This window comes from Cnephaeus nilssonii (assembly GCF_951640355.1).
Source record: "Cnephaeus nilssonii genome assembly, chromosome: 21".
NCBI lineage: Eukaryota > Metazoa > Chordata > Mammalia > Chiroptera > Vespertilionidae > Cnephaeus > Cnephaeus nilssonii.
This window is the reverse complement of record NC_137092.1, coordinates 38,294,061-38,319,948: the sequence shown is the minus strand read 5'-3', so window position 1 is coordinate 38,319,948 and position 25,888 is coordinate 38,294,061. Positions and strand designations below refer to the sequence as shown.

General features: G+C 43.7%; 2 protein-coding genes across 2 annotated transcripts; both read left to right on the top strand.

Moving 5' to 3' along the window:
* Positions 1 to 599: 599 nt before the first annotated feature.
* On the top strand, positions 600 to 24,214 carry LOC307093804 (T-cell surface glycoprotein CD1e, membrane-associated-like; the record flags this gene model as incomplete). Its single annotated transcript, XM_079762082.1, is given in 7 exon segments — positions 600 to 660; positions 975 to 1,274; positions 2,228 to 2,506; positions 3,066 to 3,344; positions 23,445 to 23,538; positions 24,132 to 24,162; positions 24,164 to 24,214. Coding segments are annotated over 7 exon segments (1,095 nt in total).
* LOC307093718 (T-cell surface glycoprotein CD1e, membrane-associated-like) lies at positions 20,029 to 22,836 on the top strand (the record flags this gene model as incomplete). The annotated part of the gene is made up of 4 exons (XM_079762011.1): positions 20,029 to 20,122; positions 20,437 to 20,733; positions 21,679 to 21,957; positions 22,472 to 22,836. The coding sequence occupies 4 exons, from the start codon at positions 20,029 to 20,031 to the stop codon at positions 22,834 to 22,836; spliced, it is 1,035 nt and encodes a 344-aa protein (XP_079618137.1).
* Positions 24,215 to 25,888: the final 1,674 nt, after the last annotated feature.

Below are 25,888 nucleotides of genomic sequence, written 5' to 3'. Positions count from 1 at the left end.
AGAGGGAGTCTGAGGGGATAAGGAGAACAGGCAAGGGAATGAGAAGAATGAAGATAGACTCCAGAGGAAAAAATGATGGGTAGGTAAAATCATACAGAGAAGATAAAGAAGAAAGGAAGGCTGGGAAATTGATAGGAGAGGAAGGAGACCACACAGAGATAAGGAGTGGGGGCACTGCTGAAAAGGCCACTGGGCACTACCAAGGACCTTCTATCACCTCTCTTTGGACTTTATTTCTCCAAGGCCAAGAGGGACATAACTTTCCAGCCAGACCACAGACTGCAGACCTTTTTGGAAGCCAGACTCATTGCATAGTTGTTGGCACCATGGGGAGGTTAGGGCACAGATAGGAGCAGAAGAAAATGTGGAAGCCAAGATAGTGATCGAGATGGAGGGGAAATGAGAGACCTTGTGGGAGGCTGTGGCGAGGGAGGCTGTGGTGAGTTTTCTCTGACAGAGAAGTGAGCAGAAGGAGAGGTGTGTTTGTCTGTGTGGAGGGGAAGTTAGATAAGAGCACAAAAGGGTTTGGAGGGGAAGCTGGTCTCCGAGTTCTGAGGAGCACTTGTCCTGCTATGGCATCCTTTACCCAACAAGCTTCAATGCTGCTGCTGCTGCCCCTGCTCTTCAAGGGAATTCTCTGCCCTTGGCCAAGCCCAGAGGGTAAGGAGAACCCGGGTGGAATGATACCTGTGGTTGGGCATAGCAGGGTGGAGAAAGGTTCTGGGGAGGATCAGGGGGAGGGAGAAACGCTCCCCATGGGTACCCTTGTCATCTGCATGCCAGGCTAGTTCTGGGCAACATAACCTTGACCCCAGTCTCAGTTTCTCTCTCTGATTTTGGGGAGAAGAAATTGGGTCAGGGGGAAGGGGAGATGAGAATATGTGCCAACTTTATCTGCATTTCTCTTTTCCTATGAGGGCCCTTCTTCTTCCATCCTTTCACCCTGTCTCAATTGTCATTTCTCTGTCTCTCAGCTGGCCAAGTCCTAGGAGGACCCCATCATCTAGCAGGAGAAGAACCCCTCTCCTTTCAAGTGCTCCAGATCTCCTTGTTCGCCAACAGCAGCTGGGAGAACAACCAGGGGTCAGGCTGGCTGGGCGAAGTGCAGACTCATCGCTGGGACAGCGTGTCAGGCACCATCAGCTATCTGTTGCCCTGGTCCCAGGGGAATTTTACCAAGGAGGAGTTGGAGAGCATCCAGGCGTTATTGCAGCTGTACTTCCGTCTATTTCCTGGAGAAGTGCAGGCACATTCCAGTCAGTTTCAGTTGGAATGTGAGTTTGCTATTCCAAGCTGGTTTTTGCCTGAGGGGTCCGACCAGGTGAAGATGGTATATGGGCTCTGACTCTCATTCAACCTTCCCAACCTTGTTTTCTGTCTCCCTTCACTCACTCTCTCCTCTTTGCTTCACCCTTCTGGTCATTCCCACTCTACCTCCACCCCAGCACAAACCCAGCAGGACCTACATGCACATATCTCCTCACACCCCTGAATGTACCCTCATATTCTGGCTCCTTGGGATGGCTGTCTCCTTTTGATGTTCTTTCCTCACCCTCGGCCTCAGATTCAGCTTTTCCCAGCCAGGATCTGCTCTCCTTTCTTCCTGGCCTGAGTGTTCACGTGGCCTAACCAGTACCCAAGCCTCCCAAGTAAGCTCTTCCTTATGAGTCTGCTATATTTCTAAGCCTTCCCATCTAGCTCCTTCAAATTAATTATTATTTTTTATAAACCCCACAATTCTTTATTGTTGAAAGTATTACATATGTCCCCCTGTTTTCCCCATTGACCCCCTCCAGCCTGTCCCCAGCCGCCCCCCCCCCCCGCCCACCCACCCCCTCCCTCCCGGCCCCAGGCCCTCACTGTCCCATACAAGGTTCTCGGTTGATTACTTCCCACCCACCCACCCTCCCCCGCCTTCCCTCCAAGATTCTGAACTCTGTTCCATGTTTCCAAGTCTCTGGATTCACTCCATTCTTCAGTTAATTTTGTTACTTAGATTCCACATATGAGTGTGATCATGTGATACTTGTCAGATGAATTATTTTTACATGCCTTAACTCTCTTCACATTTTTTCCCCACATTTCCCCCTCCCCTTTTCATCCCAGCACAAGTATCCCATGCGATTCTCCAGATTTTTCTGCTTGATTCCCTTTACTTTACAGATTGTTCCCTTTCCCTTCCAACAATTCTTTCCACACTGACGCTCTCTTCTTTGTCCACCCCCAGATCCCTTTGTGATCCAGATATCATCCGGCTGCACAATGCATCCTGGGAAGGCCTCAGAAGCCTTCTTATATGGGGCATACCAAGGATCTGATTTCCTGAGTTTCCAAGGATATTCCTGGAAGCCGTCTCCAGGAGCAGGAAGTCTGGCTCAGAATGTCTGTAAAGTGCTCAATCGCTACCGAGTTATTAAAGAAGTTGCGAGGAATCTTCTCAGTTACACCTGCCCTCGCTTTCTGGCTGGCATCGCTGCAGCAGGGAAGTCAGAACTGGAAAGGCAAGGTCAGCCCAACTCCCCCTCCTCTGGTTTCGGAAGACCAAAGAAATACCAAGCACGCTTCCTAGAGAGAGAGAGGGACCCCGTTTATTAATTAACACTAGTGGACTCCGGGATAATTTCCAAATCAGAGTGAAGAAACACGCAGAGGGCTTCACTTATTATAACCTTCTGGGGTCTTTGTCTTGCAGATATGGTTCCGCCCCCTTTCTTGGGCTTACAGGAAGGCCCCCATTTTAATAGTCTACAATGAATATGATACTTACAGGAAGGCCCCCATATCCGGTGATCTGTCCTGGGGCCAGCGATAAGGACCTCCCCCTCCCCGGGGCAGTTGCATTGTTCAGTTTTTATGGCCTGACATGCCTTGCAAGACCAGTTTCCTCCTCATTCTCACATCCTTAGTGCTTTAGTTCTTGTATTTGCGTTTTTAACTCTTTATCATCTCTTTGAAACACAAAATAGCAGGCTAGAGGATGAGTTTCCAAGACCAGAGAAAGAAGTGGTTACTCAAACTGCTAAGGTTCCTGACTCACTAAAGTCCGCTTCTTCTCATCTTTCCAGTGAAGCCAGAGGCTTGGGTGTCCAAAGGCGCTAGTCCTGGTCCTGGGCGTCTGCTGCTGGTGTGCCATGTGTCTGGCTTCCATCCCAAGCCTGTGTGGGTGCGGTGGATGCGGGGTGAGCAGGTGCAGCCCGGCACTCAGCAAGGGGACATCCTGCCCAATGCTGACAGAACGTGGTATCTTCGAGTGACCCTGGACGTGGCAGCTAGAGAGGCGACTGGCCTGACTTGTCGAGTGAAACACAGCAGCCTTGGAGGCCACGATCTAATCATCCACTGGGGCGAGGAAGAACCAGGCCATGCTCTAATCATGCACTGGGGTGAGGAAGAGCAAGGGCCACTGGGGGAAATGAGAGTCTTCCCATAGTTCCCGGGCTAGTGAATGAGCCCCTGGGGAAATGAATAGGAATACTATGCACAGAGGATGAAAGTGGGAAAATCCAAGTAAAGAAGGGTGAAGAATGAAAGCAATTAAATTTCAAGAAAACAGGAGAGGATTAGAGGTAGTAAAGAGAAAAAGAAGCCCTAACCTGTTTGGCTCAGTGGATAGAGCGTCGGCCTGCAGACTCAAGGGTCCCAGGTTCGATTCTGGTCAAGAGCATGTACCTTGGTTGTGGGCACATACCCAGTAGGGAGTGTGCAGAAGGCAGCTGATGGATGTTTCTCTCTCATTGATGTTTTTAACTCTCTATCCCTCTCTCTTCCTCTCTGTAAAAAATCAATAAAAATATAATTAAAGAAAAAAAGAGGGATCTAATGATGTGGTAAAAAAAAAAAAAAAAGAGAGAGAGAGAGAGAGAGAGGGGTGAGATCAGGGACATAGATCAGGAAGAACTGAAAGGAGGGCTCTAGAAAATACAGAGGAAAATGCATGGAAGGCCCCACCCCTGTGAAATGAGAAGCATTACCTGAGGTAGAATAGAGACACTTCATAAATTGGCATTCTTATTTTATCCCCAACCAGACGAATACCACATCCTCCTGATAGTGACCTGCTTGGCTATAATGGTTACCCTGATTGTGTTGGTTGTGGTTGGTCCGTGGTTTCAAAAGCAGAGGTGAGATTTTCTTGTTCTGTTTCTTCAACTACTTATCAAATCACTCTTTTTTCCTCTGTTATTTTCTTTCTTCCCCCATTCTTTCTTTTTCTTTTTCTCAAAAGAATTTTTGTGAGTTTATTTGAGCCAATCTGTGGACAATTGCTGGGAAGCAGTATCTCAACGGATTGGGATAGTGCTCCAGAGAATGGCGGGTTTTCATCTATTTCATACATTGCCATCCAAGGAGGTTAATGTACGTGGTTACATGAAATCCGCTGGTGATAAATTAGAGAGGCGGGAGAAAGCAAACGGGGGCGGGTTGCGGGGAACCTCTGGATTGGATAAAAAGTAAAATGGTAGACACATACTTCCGTGGGTGCAGGATAGTTAACAGAGCACAATTAATATGATACCAATAACAATGAAGGAATTTGTGGTATCCTGTCCTGGCGCCCAGGAACATTAGGTTGTGCCCCAAGGGGTCCCGAAAAAGGGAAGTTACAAGTTAACCAGACATTTCAAGGATATGTTATCACAGATGCAGAAAGACAGATGGGCTCAGTTAAGGTAGAGGCTGACCTTGTCCGACTTCCCCCTTTCTTGATTTCTTTGAGATCAAGATTCTCTTCTTCTCCCACAGCTTCAACTGGACCGTCTGCTCTCCCCATGCACCCAACCTTGCCCTTCCCACAGAAGCCAACATCCAACAACCCAGGAGTTTAGGACATCAGCTCTACTTGGCACAGAAATCATGGATGAAAAACAGATTCTTGAAGAAAGGAAAAATAAGTCTAAGCAAACTCTGATGGCATTTGTTTTTTTCTTATGCATACCATTCTTGTCTGCTTCTTAAAAAAAAATCACACAACTATTTTTATTGTAGAAAGTATTACAGATGTCCTCCCTCTTTTTCCCATTGATCCCCTCCAACCTGCACCTGCCCCTCCCAAGCCTTCACCTCACTATTGCCTGTGTCTATGGGATATGCATGTATGCATGTGCATTCCCCCATTAATCACCACCCCCCATTCTCCCACCCACGCCTTCCATCTGAAATTCGTCAGTCTGTTCCATGCTTCTCTATCTCTGGATCTATTTTGTTCATCAATTTATGTTGTTAATTAGAGTCCACATATGAGTGAGATCATGTGATACTTATCTTTCTCCTACTAGCTTATTTCGCTTAGCATAATACTCCCCAGGGCCATCCATGCTGTTGCAAATGGTGAGAGTGCTCTCTTTTTTACTGCCATGTAGTATTCCATTGTGTAAATGTACCACAGCTTTTTATCCACTCATCTGCTGATAGACACTTGGGCAGTTTTCAAATCTTAGCTATTGTAAATCTCTCTGCTTAAATATGGTTCATTAAATAAACAAAGCATGATTGTTTTAAAACAGCGTATTCTGATAGAGAACCGGACTCATTTGGAAACCTGTCCTCCCACCGACCCCCATCTTGCGATATCTCTTTTCTGCTTTGGCCACATGTTTATTGATCCTTCAAACTCGAATTCGGATGCCTGTTTCTCACGGAAGCTTCCCGGGGCTGTTCAATTGAAATCTCCAGACCAATCCATTAATGCATTGTGTGGGCCCCACCCAGTGGATCAATGGACTCCATCTGACTGAATGTATGGGACCCAGCTGCACCGGGGAATCGAAGCTCTGGACACTGGCCTTGCTGCTGGCTCTGCGGGAGCCCAGCTGTACCTTTCTCAGGGCTGGGCTCAGAGGCAGGGACTGTGGAGCCTGAGGAATGTAGCTCCATGCAAATAAAGTCTTTTCCCACAGCCCCTTCTCCCGTGGGGGCTTCGGCAAGAGCTCCTGTCAGCGGAGTCCACAGAGCCCAGCTCCCATCAGCAACAGGGAAGTTAGATTCTTTGGTAACAAAAGGACATTTTTCTTCTATGCCTTTACTTTAAGTTTCATATATTTAGACTCTGGATGCAGATTCATCTCCCTCTCTTTCTTTAGAGCATGCCTTTACTATGAAAACTAACCAATCCAGAGCCCATACCCTCAACATTCTGCTTTTTCCAGCTCTTACACTATTCCCCTGTTCAATCACCCCACGACCAAGCATCAGACCTCTGGGGACATGCTCTACAATCAGAGGTTCACTAAAACTATTCAAACTAGCTAATCCTAAATCTGTTTACCCTGCCTTTGTCATTCACATAAAAACCACTAAACGGTCCTAGCTGGTTTTGTTCAGTGGATAGAGCATCGGCCTGCAAATTGAGGGTCCCGGGTTTGATTCCAGTCAAGAGCAAATGCACCGGTTGTGGGCTTGCTTCCTAGTAGGGGACATGCAGGAGGCAGCTGATCGGTAATTCCCTCTCATCATTGATATTTCAGTCTCTCTATCCCTCTCCCTTCCTCTCTCTCTACAAATCAATAAAAACATTTTAAAAATTGTCCAGTGTCATCACTGATTTGGGAGAGAGGATTAGGCAGCCTCCTCACTTCAATGTTCTGGAAGTTCCCCATACGAGAGAAAGTTCCCCATAGGGGGTCAAGTTTGATCCAGCACCTTTTGTCTGCATGGTATTCAGGTGTGTGGTGAACATTCCACTTACAGAAGGCCATAGTGTCATGCACAGAACTACAGAACCTCCACAAAAGCTTCAAAGGGCCTTGGAGGCCTGTTAGGTGGTGTAGCAAGGTGAAGTACTCGAGCTTGCTTGAGTGCACATCTGTGTAACATGGTGGGAGTTGGGGAAGAAAGATCCCATGTTACCCAGAAGTTCTCAAAGAGGCTGTTATTCTGAAAATGCTGGGTGACACCAGCACATAGGAACCTGGTGTTTTAATGAATAATAAGTTCTGACACATCCATTACTGAGTTTGAGATTTGCAGATGCTGCAGGCATGAGTAAACTATGTCAGTATCAGATAATCAGCCTCCAAATATGTTATTAGACATAGACATGATATAATTTTTATAAGAGTATAATATGGAACCCAGTGTATAATTATATCCCAAAATACCTTTTGTCCATTTTTTCAAAATATCCTATATAATAAAAGCCCAGCAACCGAACAGCAGAATGACCAGAACGACCGGCTGACCAGTCACTATGAAGTTCATTGACCACCAGAGGGCAGATGCTCAATGCAGGAGCTGCCCGCTGGTGGTCAGTGCACTACCATAGTGGGAGTGCCACTTGGCTGACCAGGAGGAGCAGCTGCTCCCACTGCCAACCCTGGGCCAAGGGGCAGGAACCGGGGCTGTGATTGTCGCCTCTTCGCCCCAGGCTCCTTCTCCTTGCCCCAAGCTCCTCCTCCTCGCTCCCTTCTGCCTCCTCTGGATGCCCACAGACTGTGCAGTGTCGCCGCCACCAAGTTCGCAGAGCAGCCCTGGAGGTTGGGAGGCGGGTTCATGGCCACTGCAGGACTGAGGCCTAATCCACCACCTCTCAGTGCTATTGTCCCTGGGCCTGGCCCTGACCGGGTTCCCTGGAGAGGCTAATGCTCCGGCTCCACGTAATATGCTGGACCAGGGAGCAGCCACTCAGAGAGCGGGTCCACAGCCACTTCACTCACCAGGATGAGCGGCGCTCCCAAGGCAGGACTATCCCCGCTGGCCATGCCCCCACCAGTGCATGAATCTACTGGGCCTCTAATATATATATATTATTATGATCTCTGAACGCATAATAATCTGGCCACTCTGTGTATATCTTATATAATAAAAGGCTAATATGCGAATTGTCTCCTCGATCATGAGTTTGAGCAGCAGGCAGGCCGGCCAACAGCCCATGTCCCGTCCCCCTGGCAAGGCTGGCCGGACCCCGCGACCCATGCAAGAATTCATGCACTGGGCCTCCAATATATATATATATATATATATATATATATATATATATATATACACACACACACACACACACACACACACACACACACACACTGAGTGGCCAGATTATTATGCGTTCAGAGATCATAATAATCTGGCTACTCAGTGTGTGTATATATATAGTATATACTTAAAACAGAGAAGCTGATTGTAATGATATTTGAGAAGTTTTGTGTCATGAAATACATGTGAATTGTTGCCTTTTTTTCAGTTCCTCAAATGGATATACTTCTCTCTTTACTGGGTCTTAGCGTAAACTATGTTCTCTTTCTCAGGATAACTTCTCATCTTCTCTCAGAATGCAGGTCTGTCATCGCTTCATGGGATCCTTCCGGATCTCCTTCACTTGGTCCATGCCTCCTATCATTTGTTACCATGGCACCGTATACTTCTAAATTTTCTGTTTATGACAGCTGTATTTATATATTCATTTGTATAACTCTTTCATTCACACTAAACTCCATCAGAACAAAGGATTTATACCTCTTTATCTACTGTTAATTTGCTTTACCATGATATTCTCAGCTCTTAGTAAAATGCCTGGCATATAGTAAATGCTCAATAATTATTTATTTAAAAGAACAAATTTAAGAGACTTAACATTTTCCATGATACAGATAATTCTATTTATTAAATTTAACTTAAGGGTGAGGCCGTGGGCCCTTGGATCCGGGTGAGCCTGAGTCCCGGGTCCGGGTGAGGCCGTGGGCTCCTGGATCCGGGTGAGCCAGGCCCCGGGTCCGGGTGAGGCCGTGGGCCCCTGGATCCGGGTGAGCCTGGGGCCCGGGTCCGGGTGAAGCCGTGGGCCCCTGGATCCGGGTGGGCCTGGGCCCCGGGTCCGGGTGAGGCCGTGGGCCCCTGGATCCGGGTGAGTTTGACCCCGGGTCCGGGTGAGGCCGTGGGTCCCTGGATCCGGGTGAGCCTGGGTCCCGGGTCCGGGTGAGGCCGTGGGCCCCTGGACCCGGGTGAGCCTGGCCCCCGGGTCCGGGTGAGGCCGTGGGCCCCTGGATCCGGGTGAGCCTGGCCCCGGGTCCGGGTGAGGCCGTGGGCCCCTGGATCCGGGTGAGCCTGGCCCCGGGTCCGGGTGAGGCCGTGGGCCCCTGGATCCGGGTGAAGCAGTGCCCCTGGGTCCGGCCGAGACCAAACCAGAGGGAGTCGGACCTGCATTACCACCATTTGTCCACCATCCAGAGCTGAGGGGTCAGTGCCGACATGTACTCATAGGGAACTGGTGGTCATTGATATTGGGTCTCAAAAGAACTGTTGGTCCAGAAAGAAACTCACTACAGACTGATTCATTTGCCTGTCAGCATAACTATTATTGCTCGTCGCACATTCAATTCTTATAAGTATATCTCTAGTGACACATGATTTCGCTCATCTAGGGGAAATGATGAACAACATAGACTGATGAACAAGAACAGAACCAGAAACAAGGAGGCATCGATCGGACTATCGGGCCTCAGAGGGAGGATAGGGGAGGGTGGGGGGAGGGGGGAGAGATCAACCAAAGGTCTTGTGTGCATGCATATGAGCCTAACCAATGCTTAAGTTCAACAGAGGGTTGGGGCATCCAAGGGGAGGGGTGTGGGATGGGAATGGGGGGATGAGGACAAATATGTGACACCTTAATCAATAAAGAAATTAAAAAAATAAAAATAAAAAAAAATAAATAAATAAATTTAACTTAAAAATATAATTTGAAAGAGAGGACAGATATACAGATATCTACACTTCTTCCTATGGCACCGTGTGCTTAGCAGCTGCTGTGTAGCCCATAGCATCTCCTTGCAACAACCCATATGCCTCGAACCACCCAAATACCTCCAGCTGGAGTCTCAGTTTTAACATGACCCAAATGGACCTGTGCATCTCAACGCCATCTTTCCCAAACAGTGTTGTCGATCTTTGTAAATGTTGCCACGCTACCTCCTCCTGGTCACTCTTTGTTTGATTAACCCGAATTACCATCATGCTGTGTCACTCCACTCTCCGTTCTCACTGCCCCTGCCTTGTTCAGGTCACTCTCTGATTGTAAATCTCACTGCGGACTAGGGAACTTTTCTAAATGCTATTTTAACCACATCAGTCTCCTGCTCAAAATCCTTCACTGCCTTGAAAAACAGAAGAATTTTTTAATATGGCACCTGTCATCAGGGCCTACTCTGGCCATATCTCTTTTCTTCACCTTTGGACCCTAAGCTTCTATATCCACTTCTCTCATTTAAGCTTCTGTACATTTCCCCTGTAAATTAACACTAACCTTCTAGTACGTTTTACTATGTGATAAGGCACATATTCCCTCCATTACTTTTTAGCAAAAATATGTAGGATCTTACTCCTTCACACCCCCCAGGTTAAATAAAATGAAAAAAAAGTCTAATCTACTTGAACTTTCTGTAGAACTAAAGGGCTGCTACTCAAAACACCCCCCGCTCCCCTTTATATTTCATGCACATGATGCAATGGATCCTTTAGTTTCTAGTAAAAGCAAAGGCGGTGCTGTAGGGGTCCAGGTGCCGTAGTCCCTGCCTTGATTTCTTGCAGGTACAGTTTTCAGGATGAATAATTTCCCAGGCAAACTTATAACTCCGCTCAGAGACATTCTTGGGTTACTCCCTTTTGTTCATTATAGTATTATTCATGGTGGCCAAGACATGGAAACAACCGAAGTGTCTCTCCATAGATGATAGAACAAAGACGACGTGGTACATAAATACAAGGAAATACTACTCAACCATAAGAAAAAATGAAATATTTTCATTTGCAACAACATAGATGGATCTTGAGAATATTATGCTAAGTGAAATCAGTTAGATTTTAAAAAGTCAAAAACTATGATTTCATTCATACGTAGGATATAAAACTGAAAGCAACAAATGAACAAATAAGACAAAAAAATACTTATACACAGAGACAACAAGCAGTATGGTGGTAACTCGAGGGAAAGGATGTTTCGGCGAGGTAGAAAAGGGTAAAGGGGGTCAAATACATGGTGACGGAAGAAGACTTAATTTTGGGTGGTGAACACACATTAGAAAATACAGAGGATATATTATAGAATTGTACAATTGAAAGCTCTATAATGTTACTAACCAATCATTTAAAATAAAAAAATCTTTCATTATTATATTTTGTATGCTTTTATTTACACTTATGATATTTGCATTCTCATATTTGTATTATTTTTCATTTGCATGTATTTTGGGCTGTGGATTTAGTAGCATTTTATCTGCTTTCCTTTTTGTTTTACTTTTTCTCTCTCTCTTTTTTGTTTAAAATCTATTTTTATTGATTTCAGAGAGGAAGGGAGAGGGAGAGAAAGATAGAAACACCAATGTTAAGAGAGACTCATTGATTGGCTGCCTTCTGCATACCCCACTGGGGATCGAGTCTGAAACCCAGGCATGTGCCCTGACCAGGAATTGAACTGTGACCTCCTGGTTCGTAGGTCAACACTGAGCTATGCTGGCCAGACTAAATTTTAAAAAAATCTTTATTGTTGAAAGTATTACATATGTCTCCTTTTCCCCCTATTGACTTCTTCTCGCCCATCCCTGCCACCTGCCCCAGGCTTTCACTACCCTGTTGTCCATGGGTTATGCACATATGTGTACAAGTTCTTTGGTTGATCTCTTGCCACCCACCCACCCTCCCTTGGCCTTCCCTCTGAGATTCTGCAGTCTGTTCCATGCTTCCATGTCTCTGGATCTATTGTGTTCATCAGTTTATTTTGTTACTTAGATTCCACATATGAGTGAGATCATGTGATACTTGTCTTTCTCTGACTGGCTTATTTTGCTTAGCATGATACTCTCCAGGTCCCTCCATGCTGTCTCAAAGGGTAAGACATCCTTCTTTTTTAGTGTTGCATAGTATTCCATGGTGTAAGTGTACCACAGCTTTTTTATCTGCTTATCTACTGATGGGCACTTGGGCTGTTTCCAGATCGTAGCTATTGTAAAAAGTACTGCTATGAATGTAGGGGTGCATAGATTCTTTCTGATTGGTATTTTGGGTTTCTCAGGTTATATTCCTAGAAGTGGGATCACTGAGTCAAATGGCAGTTCTGTGTTTAATTTTTTGAGGAAACTCCATACTGCTCTCCACAGTGGCTGCACCAGTCTGCATTCCCACCAGCAGTGCACTAAGGTTCCCTTTTCTCATCCTCCTCACGAGAGCCATTCTAGCAGGTGTGAGGTGATAGTTCACTGTAGTTTTAATTCACATCTCTCTGATGATCAGTGACTTTGAGCATTTTCTTTTTCATGTCTCTTGGCCATCTGTATGTCCACTTTGAAGAAGTGTCTATTTAGGTCATTTGCCCATTTTTTAATTGGACTGTTTATCTTCCTTTTGTTAAGTTGTATGAGATCCTTATATATTTTGGATATTAACCCTTTATCAGATATATCATTGTCCAATATGCTCTTCCATGCAGTGGGCTCCCGTTTCATTTTGTTGATGGTTTCTTTTGCTGTGCAGAAGCTTTTTATTTTGATGTAGTCCCATTTGTTTATTTTCTCCTTAGTTTTTCTTGCCCTGGGAGTAGGAGATGTATCCGCAAACATATTGCTACAAGAGATTTTGCTGCCTATGGTTTCTTCTAGCATTTTTGTGGTTTCACGACTTAGTCTTTTTTAAAGTTTTTTATCCATGTTGAGTTTATTGTTGTGTATAGTGTAAGTTGGTGGTCTAGTTTTATTTATTTTTTGTATGTATTTGTCCAATTTTTCTAACATCATTTATTGAAGAGACTCTCTTGAGTCCATTGTATGCTCTTGCCCCCTTTGTCAAATATTAATTGAGTGTAATGGCTTGGGTTGATTTGGGCGGGGGGTCTCTGTTCTATTCCATTGATCTATATGCCTGTTCTTGCGCCAGGACCAGCCTGTTTTGATTACAGTGACTTTATAGTATAACTTGATATCTGGTATTGTGATCCCTCCAACTTTGTTCTTCTTTCTCGAGAATGACCCCTTTTAAAGATGTACCACATCTTTTTTATCCATTCATAAATCCAATGACACAAGTAATTTTTATGTCTTGGCTACTGTGAATAATGCAGCAATGCACATAGGGGTACATATATATTTAGGAATAAGTGTTTTCAAAATTTTAGAGTAGGTACCCAAAAAGGGATTGCTGGACCTTGTGGGAGCTCTATTCTTTTTTAATTAAAAAAAAATTAAATTTATTGTGTGCCTACCACCCAAAGTCAAATCCTTTTTTGTCACCATATATTTACCCCCTTTACACTTTACTAAACTCTCATCCCCTTTCCTCTGGTAACAGCCATACCGTTATCTGTGTCTATGATTTTTTGTTTGTTTTTCTTGTTTGTTCATTTGTTGCTTTCAGTTTTATATCCCACACATGAATGAAATCATGATGTTAGCTGAGGTTTAGTGGTAATTACTTTATTATGTTGAAGTAATTTTCTTCTATAACTAATTAATTGGATATATATATATATATATATATATATATATATATATATTGATTGATTGATTTTGAAGAGGAAGGGAAAGGGAGAAAGAGATAGAAACATCAAGGATGAGAGAGAATCATAGATTGGCTGCCTCCTGCATGCCCCACACCGGGGATCAAGCCCGCAACCCAGGCATGTGCCCTTGACCGAAATCGAACCTGGGACCCTTCAGTCCGCAGGCCAATGCTCTATCCACTGAGCAAAACCAGCCAGGGATAATTGGTTGTTTTAATTATAAATGAATGTTGTATCTTATCAAATGTTTTTCTGCATTTATTGATATGATCATATAATTTTTACCCTTTATTTTGTTAGTGTGGTGTATAACATTGATTGATTTGCTCATGTTTAACTATCCTTGTGCTTCTGAAATGAACTCCATTTGATCATGATGTATTATCTTTTTAATGTATTGTATTTAATTTGCTAGTATTTTGCTTAGGATTTTTGCATCTATATTCATCAGAGATATTGGTCAATAGTTTTTGTTTCTTTGTTTTTGTGGGGGAATTATCCTTGCAAAGTTTTGGTATCAGAGTCATATTGGCATCATAAAATGTTTGAAAGTATTATCTTTTCTCTAACATTTTGGGAAACATTGAGAAAGATAGGTGTTACATTTTCTTTGACTATTTGGTGGAATTCACTAATAAAGCCATCTGGTCCTGAACTTTTACTTTTTTGGAATTTTTTGATGGTTCTTTTAATTTCCCCACTCTTGATCTGTCTACAGAACTATATTTTGCACTTCTTTATGATTCAGTCTAGGAAAGATATATATTTATGGGAACTTATCCATTTCTTCTAGGTATATAGTTGTTTATAGAATTTTTTGTATGATCCTTTGTATTTCTGTAGTGTCTGTGATAATTTTCCTTCATTTCTGATTTTGAATATTTGAATGTTCTCTATTTTCCTTAGTGAGGCTAACCAGAAGTTTGTCAATTTCATTATTCATTTCAAAGAACCAGCTATTTGTTGATTTAAATTGGTATTATCTTTTTGTTCTCTATTTTATTTAATTCTGCTCTAGTGATGATTATTTTTTTCTGCCGACTTTGGGCTACATTTGTGTGTCTTTTTCTAATTTTTAAAGATATAATGCTAGGTTTTTAATTTGAGATTTTTATTGTGTTTTTTTTTAAGATAAGCTTGTAGTGATATAAACATTTCATATTACTACTTCTACTTCATCCTAAAAGTTTTGATATGTTGTATTTTCTCTCTATAATTTTTGATCTCTCTTCTTATTTCTTTCTTGACCCAGTCATTTCTAGTAGCATGTTGTTTAATGTCCATATATTTGTGGGGTTTTTCTGCCTTTTTATAGTTGATTTCCAATGTGAAAACATTGCAGTCAGAGAAAATGCTTGATATAATTTCAATCTTCTTAAATTTGTTCAGACTAGTTTATACTCTGATATGTGGTGTATCCTTGATAATGTTTCATGTGCACTAGAGAAGAATGTATATTCTCGTGCTCTGGGGTGAAAGGCTCAGTATATGTGAATTATGTTCATTTGGTCTAGTGCAGTGATCGGCAAACTGTGGCTCGCAAGCCACATACGGCTCTTTGGCTTCTTGAGTGTGGCTCTTCCACAAAATATCACGTGTGGGCACGCAAGTACAGTGCCATTGAAACTTCATGGCCCATGCGCAGAAGTTGTTTTTCGGTTCTCAAAAGAAATATCAATTGTTGTACTGTTGATATTTGGCTCTGTTGACTAATGAGTTTGCCAACCACTGGTCTAGTGTTTCATTTAAGGCGATTTTCTTCCTGATTTTCTGTTTTTCTGATCTATCATAGCTGTCAATGGGATATTGAAGTCCTCTATGTTAATCGGTTTTCGTTAGTTTTTTGTTGTTGTTTGTTTTTAGTGCTCTTAGTAGTTGCTTTATATATTGGTCCTCCTTGATTGAGTGCATAGATATTGAGAAGTGTTGTGTCTTAATATATTGTTTTCTTTATCATTATAAAATGTCTATCTTTGTATTTTGTTACCTTTTTTATCTTGAAATTTATTTTCTCAGATATAGGCAATGCTATACCTTCTTTCCTATGGATATCATTTGCTTGGAGAATAATTTTTTTTGCCCTTTCAGTTAGAGTCTGTATTTGTTTGTGCAGTTGATATGTATCTCCTGAAGGCAGCATATGTTTAGGTTGGTTTTGTTTTTTATCAAATCTATGCCTTTTTATTGGTGAGCTTAGTCCAATTATGTTTAGTTCTGGGTGTTTTTCTTTGTGTGTGTCTGGTTACCACTAGGTTTATGTTAAAGAAAATTTTATATGGACAGTATTCTTTGTTCTTCTGAATGCATCTAATCACCATCCTGTTTCACAAATGCATTGTTTTACTTCTCTTTTTTATGTTTTTGTTGTTGAAACAGGTTATCCCTACTTATGTTGTGTGTTCATTTCTGAATTCGAGTAGCTTTTGTCTTCTTCCTTTTTTAAAATGCTATTACCTGCTTTTGCCTTCGTGTGATATTTAAGTGTACAGTACAGTATCTTATTCTAAAAAAGGGTTGTAATATCATGCTTCTGCCTGCCTGTGGGTAATCTCCATGTGGTTTTGTGACCTTTTGTTCTTTGTTTCAGTTATATTAAGCCCCTTGAATATTTCTTGCATTGGAGGTCTTCTGTGGCAAATTCCCTCATCTGCTATCTGTCTAGAAAATGTTTTATTTCTCCTTCATATCTAAAGGATAAATTTGCTGGGTATATTTTTCTTGGCTGGTAATTTCTCTCTTTAAGTAGTTTGAATATTTTATTCCCAGCTCTCCTCCCTTGTAAGGTTTCTTCTGAGAAATTTGATGATAATCTAATGAGATTTCCTTTATAGTTTACTGTCTTCTTTTCTCAGCTACCTTGGTAAATCTTTCATTGTTATTAATTTTTGACAGTTTTAATATAATGAGCCTTAAGTAAGGCATTTTTGAATGGAGGTAATTAGGTGTTCTATTTGCTTCTGGGATTTAAGGATTTAGTTCTTTCCATAGGTTTGGAAATTTCTCATCAACTATATTTTTTGGAGGAGGCTCTCTGTTTTCTTTCTTCTTTTTTTCTGATATGCCCATTATTCTTATATTGCTCTTTCTGATGGAGTCAGATAGTTCTTGTAGAGTTCTTTCATTTAAAATTTTTTTCAAATATCTCTCTTCTTTGCCCTGCATCATTTCTAGATTTCTGTATTAATAGCACTACTTCTTTCCTTCATCTGGTCAACTCCATTTCTTAAGATTGCTGGTTTATTCTTTATCAATTTTATTGAGTTTCTCTTCTTCAGAATATCTATGTGGTTCTTTTTTAAAAGTTTTAATCTTGTTGGTAAAGTATTAGTTTTGTTCATTGATTTTATTTCTGGGTTCATTAAATTGCCCATCTTTGTTTTCTGGGAAGTTGGACATCTTTTCTGTGTCTAGGTCGCTTCAGTCTCAGGGGAAAAACTCTGCAAGGGAATGCGGTGGACATCAGGTTTCCCAATCTGTAAATTCCCTGTGCTGCCTCCTGAAGCTAGACACTGCTGGCAGTGAAGCCACACTGGGTGGGTGTGTGGTTAGCTGGGAGAAGCAGGCTGCTACCTTTGTTGCTTTATAGTCGGGAATGGTGACTGGCAGACCTCAGTGGCCTCCCCTTTGTATCTCCACTGACCCTGGAATTGGTTGCAGAGTGCAGCTCTTGCTCAGGGAAAATGTTTCTGTACTATTAGCCGTCAGGTTTGTAGGTAATGTCCTCTGCCTTCCCACACTCACTGCTTCAGCTTCTTCTGGGCCCTGCTGCTAGCTCTGGGAGGGTGAGAGGAGGCAGGCTCTGGCAGGGTGATGGGAGCTGACCAGGCTTGGTGGTTTGTTCCTCTGTCTGAAATGCCAATTGCCGCACAACCATGGCCATACCTCTGTTCTTTGTGCTTGTCCAGGTCACTGGGTTCAGCTGCAGCAGACACTGACCACTTCCCTAGGAATGCTCACTGTGTTTCTCTGTTCCTCTCTGAAGGGAGTGCCAGTGACAACCCAACCCTTCCCTCTCTGGGCTGAGATTCCCAGTGAGCTCCAGGTTGCAAGCTCAGGGATTCATCCCTGGCACCATCTTAGCTCTTCTCTCTCCCACCTCCCTGGTTTGCTCCCCTTGCCCACCTTCATGTGTTTCCTTGTGCAGCTCTCTCAGGTGTGTTTGTGGGTTGAGAAGAGAACTCTTTGTTGAATTACAGCTGTTTAAATAGCTGAAACTTCAAGGGGAGAAAGCAAGGGACTCTCACTGCACCATTTCTCTGACCTCTATTATTTTTTTTTTTTTGAGGAAACTCCATATTGTTTCCTGAGTGGCTGAACAAATTCACATTTTTGCCAGCAGTGTATGAGGGCTTCTTTTCCTCTCCACCCTCTCCAACTCAAGTTATTTCTTGTCTTGTTGATAATAGCTATTCTAACAAGTGTGGGGTGGTAACCCATTGTGATTTTAATTTGCATTTCCTTTTAACCAGTGAGGTTGAGCATCTTTTCATATATCTGTTGGCAATTTGAATGTACCCTAGGGAAAAGTATCTTTTCAAGTCCTCTGTCAATTTTTAAAAATTGGATTTTTTTTTTTTAGTTGTATGAGTTCTTTATATAATTAGCTCCTTATCAGAGATTTTGTTTGCACATATCTTCTAACCTTTAGTTGGTTGCCTTTTATTTTGTTGATGTTTTCTTTTGCTGTACAGAAGTCTTTTCATTTCATATACTTTGAGTCATTTATAAAAATTGCCCTGGCTGGCATGGTTCAGTGGTTGGAGCGTCAGCCCATTGCAATTTAATTCCCAGTCAAGGTCAAGTATCTGGGTTCCACGTTCTACCCCTGGTCCTGGTTGGGGCACGTTTGGGAGGCAACCAATCAATGTGTCTCTCTCATTGTTTTTCTCCCTCTCTCTCTTTCTCTCTCTCTCCCCATCCCCCACTCCTTCTTGCCCTTTCCCTCTCTCTAAAAAAATTTATATCAGTATTCCTTGCATTATTCAGGTTAATTTTTGGGTTGATTCAGATCATTAATTTCATAAGAAGAATTATGTGGCATAGTCTTTGAGTTTTTGAGTGTTCAAATATGGATTAATTTTGGCCATATAAAATAATGATAATTTGTCTGAAAAAAAAATTTAAGATTCTCACATTAACTCAGAATTCTCAAATATTTCTCCCCAGCATTGAACATGCGGTATCTAATGCTAATGTCTTAAAATTCAGACACCGGGTGAGACTGAGTGTAAACTTTTCTCAATAACTGGGAGCACAATTCTGTGAGTCCTCTATGGTAGAAGAGTAGAGGTTTTAGGCTGGGTTTTTGTTGTTGTTGTTTTCTCCTAAGGGCATCTATCTGAAATATTAGTGGCTGGCATATCTTTTGGGCTCTGAATAAATGTCACTCGAATGCTTATATGAAAACCAAACAAAGGACTAATAGTTAAACTGTCTTCAGGCTGCCACAGCAAGCATTAATGAAAGGGTAAAAAATAAAGACTCAACACAGTAATTAATTCTCCCATGAACACTTTAGTCCCCTGGGTCACTTCTCTGCCTCACATAACACTCGTCTCTAATCAAATACCACCCAGGGGACACCAGTGCTCCAGGCCATGAACTGTGAACAGGAAGCTGCATGGCTGCTCTTCAAACTCAGGCACCTGTGGACACACTCAACTCCTTTAGGGTAGAATGGGGATCCGAGGCCTCTCCCTGTGTATTCCCTACAGAACCATTCATACAACATGAGTGAAAATCTCTGTCTGTCAGCTCACCACTTCCAGGTCAATCCCACTCATGGGTCCCTTTAACAGCCACAGTTTGTCTAACTGGGGAAACTGAGAAGAAGTGTGTCTTCCTTCCATGATCTGATCACCTGTATTGCTACTGCTGCTCCCTCTTCACTATGGAACATGGAGAGTTGCCTGTGATGATGCAGCTACACTTAAAGTGCATCATGTCTTCTAATAATGTTTTTGTGAAGAGCAGAATAGAAAGATAGAGAGAGTCTGAGGGGATAAGGAGAACAGGCAAGGAAATGAGAAGAATGATGGTAGACTCCAGAGGAAAAACTGATGGGTAGGTAAAATCATACAGAGAAGATAAAGAAGAAAGGAAGGCTGGGAAGCTGATAGGAGAGGAAGGAGACCACACAGAGATAAGGAGTGAGGGCACTGCTGGAAAGGCCACTGGGCACTACCAAGGACCTTCCATCACCTCTCTTTGGACTTGATTTCCCCAAGGCCAAGAGGGACGTAACTTTCCAGCCAGACCACACACTGCAGACCTTCTTGGAAGCCAGACTCATTTCATAGTTGTTCGCACCATGGGGAGGTTAGGGCACAGACAGCGGCAGGAAGAAAATGTGGAAGCCAAGATAGTGATCGAGATGGAGGGGAAATGAGAGACCTTGTGGGAGGCTGTGGTGAGGGAGGCTGTGGTGAGGTTTCTCTGACAGAGAAGTGAGCAGAAGGAGAGGGGTGTTTGTCTGTGTGGAGGGGAAGTTAGATAAGAGCGCAAAAGGGTTTGGAGGGGAAGCTGGTCTCCGAGTTCTGAGGAGCACTTGTCCTGCTATGGCATCCTTTACCCAACAAGACTCAATGCTGCTGCTGCTGCTGCTGCCCCTGCTCTTCAAGGGAATTCTCTGCCCTTGGCCAAGCCCAGAGGGTAAGGAGAACCCGGGTGGAATGATACCTGTGGTTGGGCATAGCAGGGTGGAGAAAGGTTCTGGGGAGTATCTGGGGGAGGGAGTAACGCTCCCCATCGGTGCCCTTGTCATCTGCATGCCAGGCTAGTTCTGGGCAACATAACCTTGACCCCAGTCTCAGTTTCTCTCTCTGATTTTGGGGAGAAGAAATTGGGTCAGGGGGAAGGGGAGATGAGAATATGTGCCAACTTTATCTGCATTTCTCTTTTCCTACATGGGCCCTTCTTCTCCCATCCTTTCACCCTGTCTCAATTGTCATTTCTCTGTCTCTCAGCTGGCCAAGTCCTAGGACCCCATCATCTAGCAGGAGAAGAACCCCTTTCCTTTCAAGTGCTCCAGATCTCCTCGTTCGCCAACCGCAGCTGGGAGAACAACCAGGGGTCAGGCTGGCTGGGCGAAGTGCAGACTCATCGCTGGGACAATGTGTCAGGCACCATCAGCTATCTGTTGCCCTGGTCCCAGGGGAATTTTAGCAAGGAGGAGTTGGAGAGCATCCATGCGGTATTGCAGCTGTACTTCCATACTCTTCCCCGGGAAGTGCAGGCGCATTCCAGTCAGTTTCAGTTGGAATGTGAGTTTGCTATTCCAAGCTGGTTTTTGCCTGAGGGGTCCGACCAGGTGAAGATGGTATATGGGCTCTTACTCTCATTCAACCTTCCGGACCTTGTTTTCTGTTTCCCTTCACTCACTCTCTCCTCTTTGCTTCACCCTTCTGGTCATTCCCATTCTACCTCCACCCCAGCACAAACCCAGCAGGACCTACATGCACATATCTCCTCACACCCCTGAATGTACCCTCATATTCTGGCTCCTTGGGATGGCTGTCTCCTTTTGATGTTCTTTCCTCACCCTTGGCCTCAGATTCAGCTTTTCCCAGCCAGGATCTGCTCTCCTTTCTTCCTGGCCTGAGTGTTTACGTGGCCTAACCAGTACCCAAGCCTCCCAAGTAAGCTCTTCCTGATGAGTCTGCTATATTTCTAAGCCTTCCCATCTAGCTCCTTCAAATTAATTATTATTTTTTTTTAAAAGACCCCACAATTCTTTATTGTTGAAAGTATTACATATGTCCTCCTTTTTTCCCCCCATTAACCCCCTCCAGCCTGTCCCCAGCCGCCCTCCCCCCCCTGCCCCGCCCCAGGCCCTCACTGTCCCATACAAGGTTCTTGGTTGATTACTTCCCACCCACCCACCCTCCCCTGCCTTCCCTCCAAGATTCTGAACTCTGTTGCATGCTTCCATGTCTCTGGATCCACTCCATTCTTCAGTTTATTTTGTTACTTAGATTCTACATGAGTGTGATCCTGTGATACTTGTCAGATGAATTATTTTTACATGCCTTTATTCTCTTCACATTTTCTTCCCACAATTCCCCCTCCCCTTTTCATCCCAGCACAAGTATCCCATGCGATTTGCCAGATAATTTTCCTTCCCTTGATTCCCTTTACTTCACCGACTGTTCCCTTTCCCTCCCAACAACTCTTTCCACAGGGACGCTCTCTTCTTTGTCCACCCCCAGATCCCTTTGTGATCCAGATATCATCCGGCTGCACAATGCATCCTGGGAAGGCCTCAGAAGCCTTCTTATATGGCGCATACCAAGGTTCCGATTTCCTGAGTTTCCAAGGATATTCCTGGAAGCCGTCTCCAGGAGCAGGAAGTCGGGCTCAGAATGTCTGTAAAGTGCTCAATCGCTACCGAGTCATTAAAGAAGTTGCGAGGAATCTTCTCAGTTACACCTGCCCTCGCTTTCTGGCTGGCATCGCTGCAGCAGGGAAGTCAGAACTGGAACGGCAAGGTCAGCCCAACTGCCCCTCTTCTTGTTGCTGAAGACCAAAGAAATCCCAAGCACCCTTCCTAGAGAGAGGGAAAGACCCGTTTATTAACACTAGTGGACTCCGGGAATAATTTCCAAATCAGAGTGAAGAAACAGGCAGAGAGCTTCACTTTTTATAACCTTCTGGGGTCTTTGTCTCGCAGATATGGTTCCACCCCCTTTCATAGGCTTACAGGAAGGCCCCCAGGTGTTAGGGTCCTCAGGCCATATCCAGTGATCTGTCCTGTGGCCAACAATAACGACCACCCCTCCCCGGGGCAGTTGCATTGTTCAGTTTTTATGGCCTGACATGCCTTGCAAGACCAGTTTCCTCCTTATTCTCACATCCTTGTATTTGCGTTATTAACTCTTTATCATCTCTTTGAAACACAAAATTAGAGGCTAGAGGATGAGTTTCCAATAAAAGAGAAAGAAGTGGTTACTCAAACTGTTAAGGCTCCTGACTCAATAAGTCCGCTTCTTCTCATCTTTCCAGTGAAGCCAGAGGCTTGGGTGTCCAAAGGCGCTAGTCCTGGTCCTGGGCGTCTGCTGCTGGTGTGCCATGTGTCTGGCTTCCATCCCAAGCCTGTGTGGGTGCGGTGGATGCGGGGTAAGCAGGTGCAGCCTGGCACTCAGCAAGGTGACATCCTGCCCAATGCTGACAGAACGTGGTATCTTCGAGTGACCCTGGATGTGGCAGCTAGAGAGGCGACTGGCCTGACTTGTCGAGTGAAACACAGCAGCCTCGGAGGCCACGATCTAATCATCCACTGGGGCGAGGAAGAACCAGGCCATGCTCTAATCATGCACTGGGGTGAGGATGAGCAAGGGCCACTGGGGGAAATGAGAGTCTTCCCATAGTTCCCGGGCTAGTGAATGAGCCCCTAGGGAAATGAATAGGAATACTATGCACAGAGGATGAAAGTGGGAAAATCCAAGTAAAGAAGGGTGAAGAATGAAAGCAATTAAATTTCAAGAAAACAGGAGAGGATTAGAGGTAGTAAAGAGAAAAAGAAGCCCTAACCTGTTTGGCTCAGTGGATAGAGCATTGGCCTGCAGACTCAAGGGTCCCAGGTTCGATTCCGGTCAAGGGCATGTACCTTGGTTGCGGGCACATACCCAGTAGGGAGTGTGCAGAAGGCAGCTGATCGATGTTTTTAACTCTCTATCCCTCTCTCTTCCTCTCTGTAAAAAATCAATAAAAATATATTTAAAGAATAAAAGAGGGATCTAATGATGTGGTAAAAAAGAGAGAGAGAGAGAAAAAGAGAGAGAGAGAGAGAGAGAGAGAGAGAGAGAGAGAGAGAGAGTTGAGATCAGGGACATAGACCAGGAAGAACTGAAAGGAGGGCTCTAGAAAATACAGAGGAAAATGCATGGAAGGCCCCACCCCTGTGAAATGAGAAGCATTACCTGAGGTAGAATAGAGACACTTCATAAATTGGCATTCTTATTTTATCCCCAACCAGATGGATACCACATCCTCCCCATATTGACCTGCTTGGCTATAATGGTTACCCTGGTTGTGTTGGTTGTGGTTGGTCTGTGGTTTCAAAAGCAGAGGTGAGATTTTCTTGTTCTGTTTCTTCAACTACTTATCAAATCACTCTTTTTTCCTTTATTGTTTTCTCAAAAGAATTTTTGTGAGTTTATTTGAGCCAATCTGTGGACAATTGCTGGGAAGCAGTATCTCAACGGATTGGGATAGTGCTCCAGAGAATGGCGGGTTTTCATCTGTTTCATACATTGCCATCCAAGGAGGGTAATGTACGTGGTTACATGAAATCCACTGCTGATAAATTAGAGAGGCGGGAGAAAGCAAACGGGGGTGGGTTGCGGGGGAAACCTCTGGATTGGATAAAAAGTAAAATGATAGACACATACTTCCGTGGGTGCAGGAAAGTTAACAGAGCACAATTAATATGATGCTAATAACAATGAAGGAATTTGTGGTATCCTGTCCTGGTGCCCAGGCACATTAGGTTGTGCCCCAAAGGGTCCGGGAAAAGGGAAGTTACAAGTTAACCAGACATTTCAAGGATATGTTATCACAGATGCAGAAAGACAGATGGGCTCAGTTAAGGTCCAGGCTGACCTTGTCAGACTTCCCCCTTTCTTGATTTCTTTGAGATCAAGATTCTCTTCTTCTCCCACAGCTTCAACTGGACCGTCTGCTCTCCCCATGCACCCAACCTTGCCCTTCCCACAGAAGCCAACATCCAACAACCTAGGAGTTTAGGACATCAGCTCTACTTGGCACAGAAATCATGGATGAAAAACAGATTCTTGAAGAAAGGAAAAATAAGCCTAAGCAAACTCTGATGGCATTTGTTTTACCTTATGCATAACATTCTTGTCCGCTTCTTCTTTTTTTTTTTTACAATGAAGATTTTAATTAGACAAATCTAGGTCTGGATGCAAAATCTGCTCTTTACCAGGTACATAGGTTTGTAAAAGTAGACAGTCAAGACAGAGGCTCTTGGCACGCTCAGCTCCAAGCAGCAGACCCAAATTTTGGTGGTCACCTGTTTTGGATACTTCGTCCATCTGAGGCTGATATATTTTTTTTAAATAAATCTTTATTGTTCAGATTATTACAATTGTTTCTCCTTTTTTCCCCCCAAATCTCCCCATCACCCGGTTCCCTCCCCCCCCCCCCGTTGTCCTTATCCATAGGTGTATGATTTTTGTCCAGTCTCTTCCCATACCCCCCACACAGACACCCCTTTCCCCCTGAGAATTATCAATCCACTCCCATTCTATGCCTCTGATTCTATTATGTTCACCAGTTTATTCTGTTCCTCAGATTTTTAATTCACTTGATTTTGAGAATCACTTGTTGATAGATATGTATTTGTTGTTCATAATTTTTATCTTTACTTTTTTCTTCTTTTTCCTCTTTTTAAAGAATACCTTTCAGCATTTCATATAATACTGGTTTGGTGGTGATGAACTCCTTTAGCTTTTTCTTATCTGTGAAGCTCTTTATCTGCCCTTCAATTCTGAATGATAACTTTGCTGGGTAGAGTAGTCTTGGTTGTAGGTTCTTGCTATTCATCACTTTGAATATCTCTTGCCATTCCCATCTGGCCTGCATAGTTTCTGTTGAGAAATCAGCTGACAGTCGTATGGGTGCTCCCTTGTAGGTAACTAACTGTTTTTCTTTTGCTGCTTGTAAGATTCTCTCTTTGTCTTTTGCCCTTGACATTTTAATTATGATGTGTCTTGGTGTGGTCCTCTTTGGATTCCTCTTGTTTGGGGTTCTGTGTGCTTCCTGAACTTGTAAGTCTATTTCTTTCACCAGGTGGGGGAAGTTTTCTGTCATTATTTCTTCAAATAGGATTTCAGTATCTTGCTCTCTCTCTTCTGGCACCCCAAAAATTCAGATATTGGTACGCTTAAAGCCATCCCGGAGGCTCCTTATGCTATCCTCACACTTTTGGATTCTTTCTTTCCACCTCTCTGGTTGGGTGTTTTTTTCTTCCTCATATTCCAGATCTTTGGTTTGACTCTTCGGGTGCAGTGGTCTACTCTGTATATTCTTTATTTCAGACAGTGTATGCATAATTTCTGACTGGTTCTTTTTCATTTTTTTGGTATTCTCATTTAGGTCCTTGAAGGTCTCTTCAAGTTTCTCAGCGGTTTTTAGAAGATTCTTGAGTAACCTTATAAATATAGTTCTGAACACTGTGTCGTCCATTAGTTTGCTTTCATCTATCTCTCCTACTTGTGACATACTTCCATGTCTCCACATTTTGGCTGCCTCCCTGTGTTGATGGAGTGGCTTTGTGTGGTCGGTGACCTATAGGGGCCGGTAGCTCAGCTTCCCCAATCACCCTAGGTGGTCGCTCTTGGTACAACCCTTTGTGGGCTGAGTGGAAAGTCTTGGTGTAGTTAAAAGCCCTGATTGCTG